The sequence below is a fragment of the Eurosta solidaginis genome, chromosome 5 (genome assembly GCF_040869045.1).
Source record: "Eurosta solidaginis isolate ZX-2024a chromosome 5, ASM4086904v1, whole genome shotgun sequence".
Lineage (NCBI taxonomy): Eukaryota > Metazoa > Arthropoda > Insecta > Diptera > Tephritidae > Eurosta > Eurosta solidaginis.
In genome coordinates, this window is record NC_090323.1 from 180,767,457 (window position 1) to 180,784,678 (window position 17,222).

Sequence of the window (17,222 nt, forward strand, 5' to 3'; positions counted from 1 at the left end):
ATAGCATACTTATTAGACTGGGTCGATTTAATAACCGAAATCGCGCCATCGATTTTTCGCTAGGATTTGGGCTCAGGGAAAAAGTTCCACTACGCATACCCAAAAATAATAATTTTCGAGCCTGCGAAAAAAAAATGGCGAAAGGGTCAATTTTTCTACCAAAACACTCCCCAAAATCCAAAAAATATTTTTTTTTTTCAAAAAACTGTTATCGCCAACGCTTTTACAACAGTTTTTTGAAAAAAAAAAAATTTTGGATTTTGCCTTTCGCCATTTTTTTTTCGCAGGCTCGAAAATTATTTTTTTTTTTTGGTATGCGTAGTGGAACTTTTTTTCCTGAGCCCAAATCCTATCGAAAAATCGATGGCGCGATATCGGTTAACTTTCGTCCATACAAATCGACCCAGGTTAATACTTATACTTCTCATATTACACAGTTCATAAGTGCAATCAAATATTGATTGATAATGTCAACTCCAGGTGCTGAATCTTTAAAGTTAGGTGCAAAATGGCCGCCACTTTGTGAACGCATGAATTTGTCAGGAATTTGTAAGACTTTTAAATTTGTCCAATTGTGTCAGCAGCTTGAGCGAATACACAATTAACCTAACTGAGTAGAACAGAGAGATTGGGTCAGCTAAGAAAAAGGCATTTAGACCCAACATTGGAAAAAAAAAATACAACTCCGCAACAAAGTCTTTAAAAGTAATTAATCTAACCTTCTTTTGTGGTAAAACGCTAACCTCTTCATCACAGCCAGCACGCATACAAAACTGGCTCACAAATATACCGTTGTACCAGCTATCAACTCAGATGCAGAGTGCGTTCAAATGCGAGGAAACAGTGCTCTCGCGTTCTTTGCCTGTACCTTCGATGATAGGCCCCACTACAGTGAAAAATACTGCAGACTAGAGGAGTTCCAAGGATTATTCAGAGATTGCTCCCAAAATTGAATACTGTTATCCCTTCCCCCTGGAGTTAGTTAGTTAGTTAGTAGAAGAAAATGCGCGACCTTAGAAAACTTTTGAATAGTGCTCTATTTCAGAATTGTTTTCAAAAAGGCCCTATCTGAACTCAAATTCAATACATTTTGACATTAGCGATGGCGGTTATAAAAAAAATTCTGAGATAGAGATTTCTTAAACCGAGTTCTGAGATAGGGCGTTTTTGAAAGAAATTCTGAAGTCGAGCGTTATTCAAGGGTTTTAAGACATAGGGCGTTTTCAAAACGGCTGCAAAGATAGGGTGGTAATCCACTCAGCAGTCGATATGTAAACTCTTTGAAGTCCATTTAGGGACTATATCGGAGTAATTACGATACAGTTTGAAAGTATCTGTGGTTTATTTCACGAGGAACTATTTCAGGATCGTTTCGGACAATTTCTGGAATAGTTTCCGGGGTTATTTCGGAAATTTTTGTTAAACATTTCGGGACTGTTTTCATGATTTATTCGGGAACGCTTGGGGATTTGTTCTATGTAATTTCGCTATGGTTTTCGATGCAATTCAGGGATTGTCTCAAGAATCGTATACGCTCTTTTCCTAAATTTTTGTGGAACAATTTCAATACTATTTTCGGGATAGTTTAGAAATATTTTCGGATAATTTTCATATTGCTCTGGGAATAATTTCGGAGCTATTTCGAGGGCGTTGCCGGACTATGCATCTCCGGATTATGTATGTATTGTTTCAGTTATCATTTTGTGGCCTTTTTGAGAACGTTTGGAAAAATTTCATAATAGTTTTCTGAGCTATTTTGGAATTCTTCTAGAAATTGTTTGGGCACTTTCTCGCGATTTTTCACAGTAATTGCATTTCGTTTTTCGAGATAATCTTAGAACTATGTTCGGATCATTTTCGTATTGTTCTAGAAATAGTTTCGGGACTTTTTCGAGGGCATTACGGTAACATCAATGGATCACCTCGGGGTTATCTCCGGACTATGATGGCAACGTTTCAATTTTAATGTTGCGGTCATTTTGGGATCGTTTGGAATAATCTCATATTAATTTTGGAATTGTTTTCCGAACCATCTCGTGACCTTTAATAAATAAATATGGGCTATTTCGGGATTTGCTCGAGTTAATTTCGGGATCGCTTTGGGACCGGGATAGTTTTGGTGTTCGATTCGTTCAGGCACTTTTTCGCGTTCTTTAAAGCAATTTCATTACTTTTTTCTGGATAACCTTAGAATTTTTTCGGTGCACTTTGATATTGATCCACGTATAGTTTCGCCGCTATTTCGAAATCATTCCAGGAGCATGTATCGATCACCTCGTAACTATCTCCGGAGTATTTTGAAATTGTTTGAGTTATCATTTTGCGTTTATTTTGGTATTGTTTCGATAGTTAAAATATTCAGAAAATTCGAAGGCATGGTGTGATGGTAGCGTGCTCCGCCTATCACACTGAATGTTCTGAGTTCAAGTTCCCAGCAAGGGACATACACATTTGGAAGCAAGTATTTCGAGTGTATTGCTGGCATGAAAAGATACTCAGTGAAAATTGAGAGACGGCGTAAAGCATGTGGTTCTCACCCTGCCAATTCGTGGGAAAAATTTAAAATAAGCGCGGCAAAAGTTAGAAGAGAAATTCGGCCTAAATATCCTCGGGTGTAAATCGCGCGTATCAATTCTTTTTTTTTAAGCTCAAAATTTCAACTTCTTAACTACAAAGAGAAATTCTTACCTTCAGTTTTAGTTTTTTGAACTAAAACCGAAAAAGGCCTTGTAGTTCAGCACAAAATATATAGAAAATACTATAACGTTTGAAAAATATTTTATATATGTATGTACATATGTAAATATATACAAATAAATGGAAATTAAAAAAAACAAAAAACAAGTAGCAGATCAGGCGAGGATACGTATGTATATATACATACGTTATATTTTTGAATAAGTTTAAATAAATTTTTGAGTGCACGCGTATTTGTGTGTGTGTGTATGTGTGTACTTGTTTACATACAAAACAGCATAAGTAAAATGCATTAGATTTTATTATTTTCATATATCCAGTATAAATATATAAATAAAATAGTTACATACATTAATGTGTATGTTTTTAATGAAGGTGTATGAGCGTTTATTATGCTATGTATGTGTGGGTGTGTTTTGTGCATTTATGCAAAACGAAATTTGAACACGCAATAAATAAATACACTAAACACAAAAAAACCTATGAAAAATAATAAACCCTGTAAAAGCTCTTACTGCTACTTTAAATACTTAAGTGGTTTAAAAAGGCGTGCAAGATAAAAATAATCTTAACCAACAGAGTAAAAGGAGCATATTAATAGTAATTTTTACTGTGCTGCTGCTACTATAACATTAAGGAATGAGTGCTTGCGCCTTTTAAAGAAAGCTTTCACTTAAATGAAAACCGTGACTCGTTTCGCTAAAGTTTACAAGATTATGAATTTAATAGCAATGATAATTATTTTAATTTCAAATAAAAATGCAAAGCCTCTCTTTGAAGTATAAAGTTTAACATGAAAGCTTTCTGTTTAGAACTTCACAATGTACATTTTACTTCAATTAAAAGTATACAAAACAGAAAAACCCCTACTAAATAATACATAAGTTTAAAATAAGAAAGTTTTTGCAAACTATATAGTAAGCTTTCAATAAAATCTCATGTCACATCGGGCCTTAGACACGAAATATATATGAATATTTAAATTTTTCCCAAATTATTAAATAAGTTATGTATGAATATTGTTTTTTTGCTTAATTTAAGATTTGTGTGATTCACTAATTTTTTGAAGGTGTGCACATTTTTTTAAACAAAACTTTCACTTAAGCTTTCCAGCAACAAAAGCTCAGAAGCTTGTGTGAAAACTTTCAGTAGCAACAATGTGCATTCATAGCAGCAGCAGCACAATTACGCATATCCTTACTGTTTTTCTGACTTACAAGTCGACTGTTTGCGCTCTAGTCCTAAACAGACCTAACAGAACTTCCTGTTCTACCCTTTCTTGATACTACGTATCTCTAGAGCGTTCTATAACTTAAAGTGTATATATGTTTTATTTTGGGCAAGCTAACCTTCTCCATCTGAATCCCCAGGAGAGCCGGAATGTACGTATGCCAAGGCGTCCGGCCCTCCTGGGCCGCCCGGACCTACTCCTCCGAGCGATCCAGGCCTGTACGCGCCGCTGTTACCGCTACCATCTTGTCCGTTGCTGCTGCCATCATTGCCACCACGTCCTCTACCTCCGTTGTAGTCTCCTTGACCACTTCCGCCCGTTGAGCCGGAGGATCCGCTTGTATAGTAAGCGCCGTTGGAACCACCATTGCCTCTATCTCCATTGTAGTTTATTTTATTGTCACTGTTAAAGCTTTGTGTTCCACTTGGGTATTTAGGAATATTAATACTGTTATTTGCGCGGTGACTTTGATCATTTCCCCGTTTATATTGACCATCTCCGCCATTATATTTCGTGCTACCTCTGTTATATTGGCCACCTCCGGTGCTGTTTTCACCATTAACGGGATTATATTGACCATTTCCACCATTATATTTGGTGCTTCCTCTATTATTAGATTGGCTATCCCCGACATTGTGTTGTCTTTTTTCGCCATTATGTTGGCTGCTTATGTCAATATTTTGACTGCTTTCGCCATGGTACTGGCCACTTATTTCATTATGTGAATTGCTAGCGCCAATATTTTGACTACGTTCCGGATTATGTTGACCATTTCCTCCAACACTTTGGCTATATGCCACATTATATTGCCCAGTTTCTTCATGATACTGACCAACCTCATTGTCGCCGGTATATTCGCCACTCAGAAACTTCTTTCCAGTGCCAGTACTCGTTCCGGTATTTTTGCTACCATTTCCGCTTGTACCAGGTTTATATTGGCCTTTGTCACCTTGTGAAGATCCGTCGCCAATACGGCTATTCGCTATGCTATTATCAACATTAGTTTGAGTTCCACTGGAAGAAGGTTGTTTTGCTAATTTGGAGCCAAAGCTACCGGCACTATTGCCGGATAGGAAAGTATTATTTGCATCAGGTTTATATTGGCCAATATCATCTTGTGATCCTCTAACATCAATTCTGCCAGTCGCTATGCCATTACCATTACTAGTTTTAGTGCTACTGGAAATAGGTTGATTTGGTAATTTAGATCTACTGCTCCCAAGGCTTTCAGTACTGGGTTTGCTACCGGATAGGAAAGGATTATTTGCAAAATTGCCATTACTGCCTTTACCATTTACAGCTGTAGAAGGACCAGTTGTGAATTTGGTCGCACTGCCTCTATTGACGTCGCTACCTGGAAATTTTGCTGCATTGCCTTTACTGTCGTTAATACTTTCATCTTTAGAAACAGTAGCTGGGAATTTGGCATCATTTAATACATTCACTGCATTACTACCGACATTTGGAATTTTGGCACCAATACCGATGGAATTACTTCCGGGTAGGAAGGGATTATTTGGAACTCCGGCACCAGAACTAAAACTATTACCACTGTCTAAAGGTGGACCAGTGGAGCCTTTGTTGTCAATTCCAATATTTCCTGTACTACCGCTAGCTGGGAAAGAATTTGCTGGAAATTTGGCTGCACTGTCAATGCCGGCAGCATTGCCACTGGCTGGGAAAGAACTTGTTGGGAATTTGGCTGCATTGCCATTTATATTATTATTTAAGCCATTAATTTGGCTACTACCAGCTTTACTTTGGCCATTTGCGGTGTTTAATGTCACTCTGCCTCTATTATTAGGTCCAACTCCGCTGAAAAATGGTCCTTGTATGACATTATTTGCACCATTTCTTCCATCATTTTTACCATTATTTACATTTTGTGATCCAATAGCACCGCTTTGTGATGCATTAGCACCACTGGGTGTGCCATTGACATTACTTTCTGGTCCACTAGCACCACTCGCTGAGCCATTTGTGCCTTTATATTGGCCATTATCTTTATCGTCGCGATGTGGACCATTTGTGCCGGGTCTTACAGCTTGCACTACATTCGCTGAAGGTGCCGGTACACGTTCGCCATCAGCATAACGTGAAGGGTTGAGGTTGGAAGCACCGCTCAATGAGTCTGGTGAAAATGAAAAAGCTGGCGCGAAACCGGCATTTTTATTCCGCTTTAATGTACAAGTTGAAGAAACAAATGTAGATGCAATGGAAGAGGGAGATATAGACAAATATATTTGATTTCGTAATAACTCAAAATTTGTTTAGTTAACGTACTTCACCCAAATTAAATACTGGAAAATCAGGTCTCGCTCCACCTTCAAACTTGCCACAACCAATAGGGAAGTATAGCTGATCCCACTGCAGCATAACACCATCAGTCTTTTCGCCCAACAGCGGATACACTTCAACCGGCTTTTTTGGTTCAACGGTACGATAACCATTCGTATCGGCAACATAATGTGTTGCTCGCAATGTATGTTCGGGATCGACATAACCATAACAACCATAAGTGACGCCATCAGGACCGCGTGTTTCATGATGAAAATTACCCGTCTTACCAATATCATAACCATACCGGTAAGCACCTTATAGGTTTTTTATAAGGAACATTGTGTATTGTTGTTGTGGGGGGTTTGTATTGCGGTTGATAATGATATCGGATTGTGTTGAAGCGGATGTGACATTTGGGGTGGTGATAGTTGTTGTTGGTGTGTTAATAATTCGGGTTTTTCAAAAATGTGATAAATATTTTAAAATTTTCAAAAAAATTACAAAAAGAGGGTTTAATATGTGGTTTATATAAATTGTACTAGGGCTGGGATTTTTTGAATATTACGAAGGTTCGAACAAGCTAACAGAACTCTCAGACATACTTTCAAACCTTATACATATAAACTTAGTACATTGGTCTGAAGGTTTACGGTTGGTAAAATATTAGAATTATATTAATTTTGTCAAAATTTAAAATTACTAGTTTAAACGCTACTGCTTCTTCTTTAAGGAGTCTTGTTTTTATTTAAAAACGAAACGAACTTGTAACACTTTATAATAAATAATTCAACAATTTATTTCAATTGCGTTGTCATAATATTTTAAAATTATATCAAAAACTTATTTTTGATTAGCATAAACATATACAAGGAAAAGACTCCCGAAACGCGTAGATGATTAAAAAAAAACTTTAAATATTGCACAATCGACTATTAACAAAATAATTGCGGAAATATGGACTGCTTTAAATCAGATAATCAGCTCATAGCTGAATTTTAATAAACCGTATAATCAACATTAACCAAAAATATGCGCGTCTGCGGCTACGGATAAATGGATAACAAAATATACATTTCATTCCATTACTGCGATACTCAAACATTTTTGGACATTTTTAATTTCAGATAAATCGGATAATCGACGTGAAGAATATTAATCAGTCTGTATGCATATTAATTTGGGTAAATTATTTCTAAATATCGAATTACTCGGATAATCATTATTACTTCATTTGCATGTGATTCATTGTTCCCCGGATAATCAATAAATGTAAGTATTTGCATATCCAATAGCTCGGATTATACAATCTGTCCATTCGTAAAAGCTACCCAAGTAATTTAAATAACAACATGTAACAGAAAAAAACGAATATTTATTTCTATGACAAATCGGATAAATAACGCACTCACACATACGAGATTTCGGGTAGCTCGGATATTCTGGATAATGAATAACTCAAATATTTTCATTTACCGTAGCTCGGATAAGCAGATTTCTCTATACGGAAATGTTTTCTTACTAATTTAAACATATGTGCCTCAAACAACAGAACATCTGTTTGTTTGACAATGCCTGTAATGTACTAACAAAATATTGGTATGTACAATATTTAGGATAATTCGGATGATCAGTGTTATTGATGTGTGTGGTTTATTGTTCGGATAACCGGAATATCCAATTAATAATATTTTTATATCCAATAATTAGAATAACCGGATATACTCCTTGTAAATTTTGTTAAGTTTTTTAACTAATTTAATTAGTTATATGAATCGAAAAATCGAATATTTATTGGTAAGATAGTTCGGATAAATAGTATTAACACGAACATGTTTACTCGAATAGTAAAAACCTATGACGTATTTGAGTACCTGGTGGTTTTGCCGAACCAGGAGTATCAAAAAAAATTATTTGTAGTTATTTCTTTTATCCGAATAGTATCTGAACTTTATCCAACTATTCGGATACTATCCATAGACTATCCGAATATTATCTACTTTAAATGTAAATTTAAACAATTCAACCCTTGTCTCTGAGAACTAGGATAACCAATATCATTTACATATGCGATTTTTTCGATTATTATCGCGTTAAGAATAGATGAAACTTGTTCGAATTCGACTATTCGGATAGCCCGCTTTATAGAAAATTCAAATCAGTTTTCTAACTTATATATCTTAGCAACACAATAGGTTAGCTATAAACACCTGAAATAATATATATATCGATTATTCGTTTTATGTTGGTGTGTGTTACCAATTTTATCCGAGATTTATTCGTTTTATCCGTATACTATGCTAATGAAATCCAAGCCCTACTACTTAAATAAAAGTATTTCAGTTCATACATACATGTAGGTAGGATGGAGAAGAAGAAGAAATCGAAATCGAATTGTTTTTGAGCATATATACGTAAACGATTTACCTATATTCCTTCTGATTATAGAACTTAGATGAGTTTATGTGCATATATCAGATGCTTTCATATATACATACATCCCTAGTAAATATCACAATACGTATTTATACCGGTTGCGCATATTTTTCTCATAAATTTTTTTCAGCTTAAAAAACTAATTTATACACTTATACTGTAACGCTTGTCTTCGGCTTGATTAAATCAGTCGTCTTATTCATTCCTTTCGGAAGCACATGAGTACGTACCAGGGATTGTGGGACTGGGATGAGCTGGAATGGATTTGAATGATTATGTTGAAGGAATGATAAATGAGAGTGTATGGCAAGAAAGATATGGTGGCTTTTATTTATTTTTATAAAAGCTTGAAGCTCTTCAATGTAAGCTTGCTAAAAAAATAAACTTTTGGGAAAGCTTTTAATGTTTTTAGCAATAAAAAACCCACTTTAAATTTAATTTAATATTTTTTCTGGGTAAAGAACTATCTTTTGATGTAAGTAAGTTTTCTTAAAAAATTGTTTAGCATATACAAAAAAATGGATATAAATAAAATAATTCAAGCTTTTTAATTCTAATTCGCAGCTTAACGCAAGCTTACTTAAACCGACACATTAAAAAGTTAGATTAATGAAGTGAGCAATGTAAGCTTGAGGCAAATTGGTTAAATGAAGAAATAATTTCCTGTGAAATCTGATTCAAAAAACATTTCAAGAAGGTAAATTTTCGATGGAATTACGAAACATTGAAAAAAGCGTTTACTAAAAGATGGAGCAACGCAGTGGAAAGTGAATGCTCAAAGCGAACACCGATTGAGCACTTCACATTGAAAGCAAGTATCTCAAATGAAACAACAATTTCAATTTTCAAATTTACTGTAAGCGAGCAACTATGAAAACCTACTAAAAATCATTTCGAGATAGTATGTTTTTTTATGGAATTACGAATCTTTGAAATAACATTTTTTCCTCAGCGTTCTTTGCACACAGAGTATATTAACTTTGATTGGATAACGGTTGGTTGTACAGGTATAAAGAAATCGAGATGGATATAGAATTCCAAAAATCAAAATCATCATTGTCGTCCGTCCGTCTGCCCGTTAACACGATAACTTGGGTATATACTGAGATATCTTCACCATATTTGGCACACGAGCTTATCTGGACCCAGAATAGATTGGTATTGAAAATGAGTGAAATCGGATGATAATCACGCCCACTTTATATATATATAACATTTTGGAAAACACAAAAAACCTGATTATTTAGTAAATAATACACCTAGAATGTTGAAATTTGACGTGTGCACTGATATTGAGACTCTTGATAAAACTTTGAAAAAAAAAATGTAAAATGGGCGTGGCACCACCCACTTGTGATAAAATCAATTTTACAAATATTATTAATCATAAATCAAAAATCGTTAAACCTATCGTAACAAAATTCGGCAGAGAGGTTGCCTTTACTATAGGGAATGCTTTGAAGAAAAATTTACGAAATCCGTTAAGGACCATGCCCACTTTTATATAAAAGATTTTTAAAATGGTCGTGGACGAATAAAATAAGCTATATCTTTGCAAAAAAAAAAAGATTTATATCAATGGTATTTCATTTTCCAAGTGAATTTATAACAATAAATAGGAAAAACTTCAAATTTAAGAAAATGGGCGTGACACCGCCCCTTTCATGACTAAGCAATTTTCTTTGTTTCCGGAGCCATAACTCGAAGAAAAATTAACGGATCGTAATAAAATTGGGAACACAAATATTTCTAGTAAAAATAGATCGGTTAAAGACTACGGCTACTTAGAAATAGAACAAGTTTAAAATGGTCGTAGACTAGAATAATAAGCTATAACTTAGCAAAAAATTGTTTTGAATCAATGATATTTCACTCATCAGGTTTTATTGTAAGAGGAAATGGGGTGACATTTTTTTTTTTTTTTTAACGGGCGGTGCCACGTGTTATGTAGAAAAGTAATTTATCTGAAATGAAATATGCAATTGAAGCTCACGCTGAGTATATAATGTTCGGTTACACCCGAACTTAGACACCTTTACTTGTTTGCTGAAACATTTAGTAGTTAAAGCAACAGTAAGAGTAGTGAAAGCTCAAAACAATACCTTGCAACTTTGAAAGCTTACGCGAAAATCATCTCAACAAAGTCAATTTTTTTAAGAATTACGCGGTATTTTAAATTCGCAAAATAAAAAAAGCGCTTTCAAATATGAAATTTTACGCAAAATAATATCGAGAAAGTATTTTATTATGAAGTTACAAAAGCTATAAATTAAAGCTTATGCTGAAAGTGAAAGCTCAATTTAAGGTCGCTGCCAGTAAAAGTCCACCTAGAAATATAAGCGAACGACGAAAGAGAAACACTTTATTTTACCTGCTTCTCATAAAAAAGTTTGGCTAGTCAAAGTCAAAGCTGCTTGCAACAAGCTTACAAAAATAGTAATTAAGTGAAAGCTTTATTTTACTAAACTTTTTATTTTAATGAAGGAAAATTTTAAGGAATTTTTTAAGAAAAAATACGCATACTAAATTTTATGATCAAAACTAATTATTATTACCATGAAAAATTGCTAGCAAATACTAATACAAACGAGGTACGTTTGATAAATACAAGAGTATGAAATCAAAATTAATTTCAGTTTCCGAGTTTGCTGTCTTTCACACGTAATTGCATGAAATTCAGCATGTAAAAGTGGAATAGTGAGATGTGGGATTGAATAGCATTGATTTGGTGTGAGTATGAGGTGAGTCGAGTTGTGTGTATGTATGTATTTCAGTACGAAAAATATTTACAATTTGAGTCGAGGTTTTTTATTGACGAATTTTATTATTACGATATCGATTACTAAATTAATGTAAATATTTTTTAAATTGTGTGCGTTTGTTTTTTTATCGAACTACTTTTACGCATTTTTTTAAGATCTGTTTATGCTTTTACTGGGTTTTAGTACGAAAAGCTACAAAAAAAATAAAAAAATGTAAACAATAATAAATATGTATGCATGTTTTAGAATATATTTTTTTATTATTACTAATGGGCCATCAAATTTTTTTTATAATAAATGAACGAACATTCTAAAATTTTACTGGCTTTGTTTAGTGATTTTTGTGATTCTTTTTTTTTTAATAGAAGCTACAGCGCGCGCTACTGTTGATTAATTAATTAATTAATTAATATAAACAAATGTGTATATTTTCCAATAAAAATTTTGTATGAAGTCAGACCAAAATGTTTCTATTATAATTGATGTATGTAAATTTATACCACGAGTTTAATTTTTATATATATTAATTTCTAACTACATACAAAACTACATTTTGTACTGCAAAACGAACAAAAAAAAATAAATTACAGTAACAAAAAAATCAATATTGTAGCTAACTGCGCATTATATATAAGCGGAAAGGACGCTTTTCGACGAAAGCTCTACGGCGAATGAGTCCTTGCGATATTAGCTCTTAGGTCTGCATTAATCATAAAAAACATACTTATGGTTTTATTAAAGAGCACATATATATACATATAACAGTAAATTATGCAATGTTACAGATGCTACTAACAAAACAACTACTATGTTGTGAACTGCAAGAACTTAAGTGTAAAGTGAATGAAATAAGTACAAGAGAAGTCAGAAAGAGATAGATATGCAGCAGCTACTAGCCGGATATGAAAATAGCAAGAGAAAGAAAGAATTATGTAGAGGATGAGTATAAAATGCAGCATAGTATTTAGATAGGTGAGAGATTAAGAATAAAAGAAATACCAAAGGAATAAGAAGTAAGTAAGATATAGAGAAAAGCAAAATCGGCAAGTTTAGAAATAAAAAGAAAAGGAGACAACTTAAAAAATATTATAGTGAGAAAAGTGTATAATAAATAGACGACAATATGTGTCAAAATATCTATAGAGAGAGAGAGAGAGGTAAAGTGCTAAGTGCTGTTATGTAATGTTTTTTGGTGCAGTAACGGTAAACACAAATCAATTATTGGAAATTATGTGTACTTACTTGTATCGAAATTTGATGAATAATATTGTCGATTGGTCGTCTTTTGGTCTTTAATTTGTAATATAAGCCGACGGTTCTCCTTATCGATGGTTTGACAGAGTACGCATTGCAGTAATATGCAAGCGATGGCCTATTTGTAGGAGTAAATAAAAAAAATTTAATAAATTTGTAAAATATGGAGAAGTAGTGGGAAGAGTTAGGGGGAGAAGTTATGTACTCAAGTCGTACGTAAGTAAACCGATATTTCTGCTGTTGAGTGGAATATCTCCCTATCCTGGCTGAAAGTTCGAAAACGCCCTATCTAACCTCAAATTGTATTGAATTTACGCGCAGATAACAAGTTCTAAAATAGAGCATTTTTTAAAAGTTTTCTGAGATACGGCGTTGTTCCACTTATCAGTCGATTTGTAGCAGATTGAGCTGGAATAAGTACTTATGGTAAAGAGAGTTAAAAGTATATGGGAAACAATTAAGAGTAGAAGGAAAGTGTTGAGAGAATAGGGTATATGTTTTCTAAAGATAAAATAGTATGCAGTTTTGGGTGGCACATCTTTTACGAAAACAATCACTATATCTTCGAAAACATTTCAAGTACTCGCATATTTCTATAAATTGGTTCCGAAAAAAAAGAATATAAAAACATAGTAAACTTATATATAATGGGAAAAGTAAAGAGGAAAACGGAGGAGAGATAAATTAGCAAAGAAGTGAGAAAAAAGAGGGTACAAATTAAGGCAGAGAGAAAGGAAGTAAAGGGAAATAGGAACAGTGAGGAATAAGGCTTAAAAGCAGGGATGAAGAAAAAGAGACAGAATGGGTAGGAAAGAAGGAGAGCGAGAATAAGAGGTATAATAAGAAGGATATGAGTAGAAAAGAATAATGAAAGGCAAAATGCAAGAGGATAAGGAAGTTGAAAAGGGTGACGGGCAGAGCTTACGGGGTGTAGAGAGTGAGGGTGGATTGTTAAAAACAAATAGGCAGAGAAGTTAAAATGAAGAGGAGGAGGAAGAGAGGAAGGAGAAGATAAATGGTATCGAAAAAAAGAAAAGAGCAAAGGAAGGGGAATTAAAAACAATATAGTGATTTAAGGGAAAAAAGCAAGAAAGGAGTAAAGCAGAAAGTTATCTCTCGACGACGGGAAGCCGGAAAACGAGAGGGAGCAAGAGGGAAGGTCGTGGCCAAAATTTTAAAGAAGAGAAAATAGACAGGAGAGGGTAGAGATATGTAAACGGGGGCAGAAAAGAAGTGGAAAAGAAGGTTTTAATCTAAGAGAAATAGCAATGGAGAAAACAAGGTAACAAATGAAAAATAACGGTGAGAAGCGGAAGGGATGACTGGAAACAAGCAGAGGAATATGAGGAAAAGAGATAGAGTAAGAAAAAAGAAAAACAAGCAGAAGATGAAAAAGAACTAAAAGAAGAAGAAAAAGGACAAGGAGTAGAAAAAAGGAGCAGACAAAGAAATAGAAAAATGAAAGGGAAGGCAGAATAAAAAGATGGGAAAAGAAGTAAATATTACTTTGAAGTTATTTTATATTAGTCTTATTAAAGCAACGGGAGGAAGGGTTTTCTAGTAGAGGTATATGCGTTGGGATAGTCGTACGAGGGCTGTTTGACATTTAACTGACTTTTTCAAATTAAGTATAAATATAACACTGTATCATCAAAACGCTTATGAACGACTATGTGAAGTTTGTAAAACGAATGTTTATAATTAAGAAATTGTTTAGGTAGCTCCATTGTAGTTGTGGCAGCGCATGTGGTGCTGAAGTTTTAGAGCGCCCAGAAATCGCCACGTCATAAATTTTCGATAAAATTCATAGAATGATATAGGTTGATGTTGGATGCTTAGGCCACATCCATCTTAACTGAGTTGATATATACCATTTAACATTATTATTTCGGCACAAAAATATAATCTGCGTGTAACGCAATCGCGTGACCGTTTGAAGGAAGTTTCCATTTTCTTCAACACAAAGTGTGCACAGTTTTATTTTTTATTTGGACGAAATACAAGTTTTGAGATACCCACAACTAATGCTTTATTAGACTAGAAGTGGTTGGGCTACAAAACTTCATATTTAAAAAATTCTGCAAATTCAAAATAAAAAAAATTTTAAATTTTCGCAAAATTTTCTTGAATTTTGATTTTTTTTCTAAAACATTTTTTCTAGTGGCTTGCATACTTTCAGTTACAGAATTCATACACGTTTTTTCGAAAGTAAAGAAAAAAAGAATAGAATTGACGAAATTTAATTAAACAAGTAAGGAAAGTTAAGTTTGTGTGTAACCGAACATTACATACTCAGCTGAGAGCTTTGGATACAAAATAAGGGAAAATCACCATATAGGAAAATGAACCTAGGGTAACCCTGGAATGTGTTTGTATGACATGGGTATCAAATGGAAGGTATTAAAGAGTATTTTAAAAGGGAGTGGGCCATAGATCTATAGGTGGACGCCATTTCGGGATATCGCCATAGAGGTGGACCACGGGTGACTCTAGAATGTGTTTGTATGATATGGGTACCATATGAAAGGTGTTAATGAGTATTTTAAAAGGGAATGGGCCTTAGTTATATAGGTGGCTGCCTTTTCGAGATATCGCCATAAAGGTGGACCAGGGGTGACTCTAGAATGTGTTTGTACGATATGGGTATCAAATGAAAGGTGTTAATGAGTATTTTAAAAGGAGTGGGCCTTAGTTCTATAGGTGGACGCCTTTTCGAGATATCGCCATAAGGATATCAAGTGAAAGGTATTAAGGAGTATTTTAAAAGGGAGTGGGCCTTAGTTCATTAGGTGGATTCCTTTTCGAGATATCGCCAAAAGGTTTTGAAAGGGAGTGGCTCTTAGTTGTATATGTGAAGCCGTCAATAAACCAATCCAATCAACATGTTTCATCCTTTTTTTCGTATTTTGGTATAGAATTATGACATTTTTTTCATTTTTCGAAACTTTCGATATCGAAAAAGTGGGTGTGATCATAGTCGGATTTCATCCATGTTTAATACCAAGATAAAGTGAGTTCAGATAAGTACGAGCGGAAGGACAGACGGTCGACTGTGTATAAAAAATGGACATGGCTTCAACCGATTTCACCCATTTTCACAGAAAACAGTTATCGTCATAGAAGCTATGCCCCTACCAAATTTCACAAGGACTAGTAAATTTTTGTTCGACTTATAGCAGTAAAAGTATTATAGACAAATTAAATGAAATAGGGCGGAACCACGCCCATTTTGAAATTTTCTTTTATTTTTTTATTTTGTTGCACTATATCATTACTGAAGTTGAATTTTGACATAATTTACTTATATACTGTAAAGATATTCAATTTTTTCTTAAAATTTGACTTTAAAAAAATTTTTTTTTTTTTTTAAGTGGGCGTGCTCCGCATCCGATTGTGCTAATTTTTATTAAGCACACATATAGTAATAGGAGTAATGTTCCTGCCAAATTTCATGATGATATCTTCAATTACTGGCAAATTACAGCTTGCAAAGCTTTGAAATTACCTTCTTTTAAAAGTGTCCGAAATTTTACTAATTTTCTATTCTGCGTCATAAGTTCAACCCACCTACCAAGTTTCATTGCTTTATCCGACTTTGGTAATGAATTATCGCACTTTTTCGATTTTTTCGAAATTTTCGATATCGAAAAAGTGGGCGTGGTTATAGTCCGATATCGTTCATTTTAAATTGCGATCTGAGATGAGTACCCAGGAACCTACATACCAAATTTCATCAAGATATCTCAAAATTGACTCAAGTTATCGTGTTAACGGACAGACGGACGGACGGACATGGCTCAATCAATTTTTTTTTCGATACTGATGATTTTGATATATAGAAGTCTATATCTATCTCGATTCTTTTACAACCAACCGTTATCCAATCAAAGTTAATATACTCTGTGAGCTATGCTCAACTGAGTATAAAAAGAATTGAATTGACGAAATTTAATTAAAAACTGCTATTTTCGTGTTCACTGCTGTATATCTTCTTGGTCTCCTAGATATATTTGTATGTGATCCCTTACAAATTGATTTAGTAAATATTTTGCTACGCAATGTGTATTATCTAATTAAGTTCATACTGTCAAATATCTTCCAATTATTCGCAGAATTATAGATGCATCACTGTCACAATTAGTTTTCAAAACGTATATGACTAATTGCTCAAATATGAAATTACGTTATGTCAAAAATAAATCTTTGAAATCGATAGCATGACTTGTGCTTTATGTAGAAAGCAATAGTGGTTTTAACACCTTCACCTTTGTGCAACAATTTATATGTGCTACATACAGGTACATACATATGCTGTGCGTCACTTGAATAGAAACACCTATTGAGATTGTGGTGACTTCATCTTTTCTAATTGAAAAAACTTTGTTCTATATATTTGTCCGGGATTTGGACCCAGGACCGTCGGTGTGGTAGGCGAAGCACGCTATCAAAGTTTTAGATACATTCCTTAAGGCTAAGTCAAACTGTTTTAAATTTTCTATTCCCAATCCACAAATTAAATAATAATTTTTCAATTATAGAAAAAAAGTTTAAAAAACAATCATTAT

The 17,222-nt window shown here is 33.9% G+C and overlaps 1 protein-coding gene across 6 annotated transcripts in view; it reads right to left on the reverse strand.

The window, feature by feature from the left end:
• The window catches only part of frm (farmer), a 123,717-nt gene that overhangs the window by 15,821 nt on the left and 90,674 nt on the right, over positions 1–17,222 (reverse strand). For all 6 annotated transcript variants that reach the window (XM_067786338.1, XM_067786335.1, XM_067786339.1 and 3 more), the window contains exons 3-5: positions 12,646–12,775; positions 6,212–6,522; positions 4,047–6,105 (exon numbers count right to left, since the gene is read on the reverse strand). In XM_067786338.1, the coding sequence (XP_067642439.1) occupies positions 4,047–6,105; positions 6,212–6,522; positions 12,646–12,775 (2,500 nt within the window). The remainder of the gene's footprint in view (positions 1–4,046; positions 6,106–6,211; positions 6,523–12,645; positions 12,776–17,222) is intronic.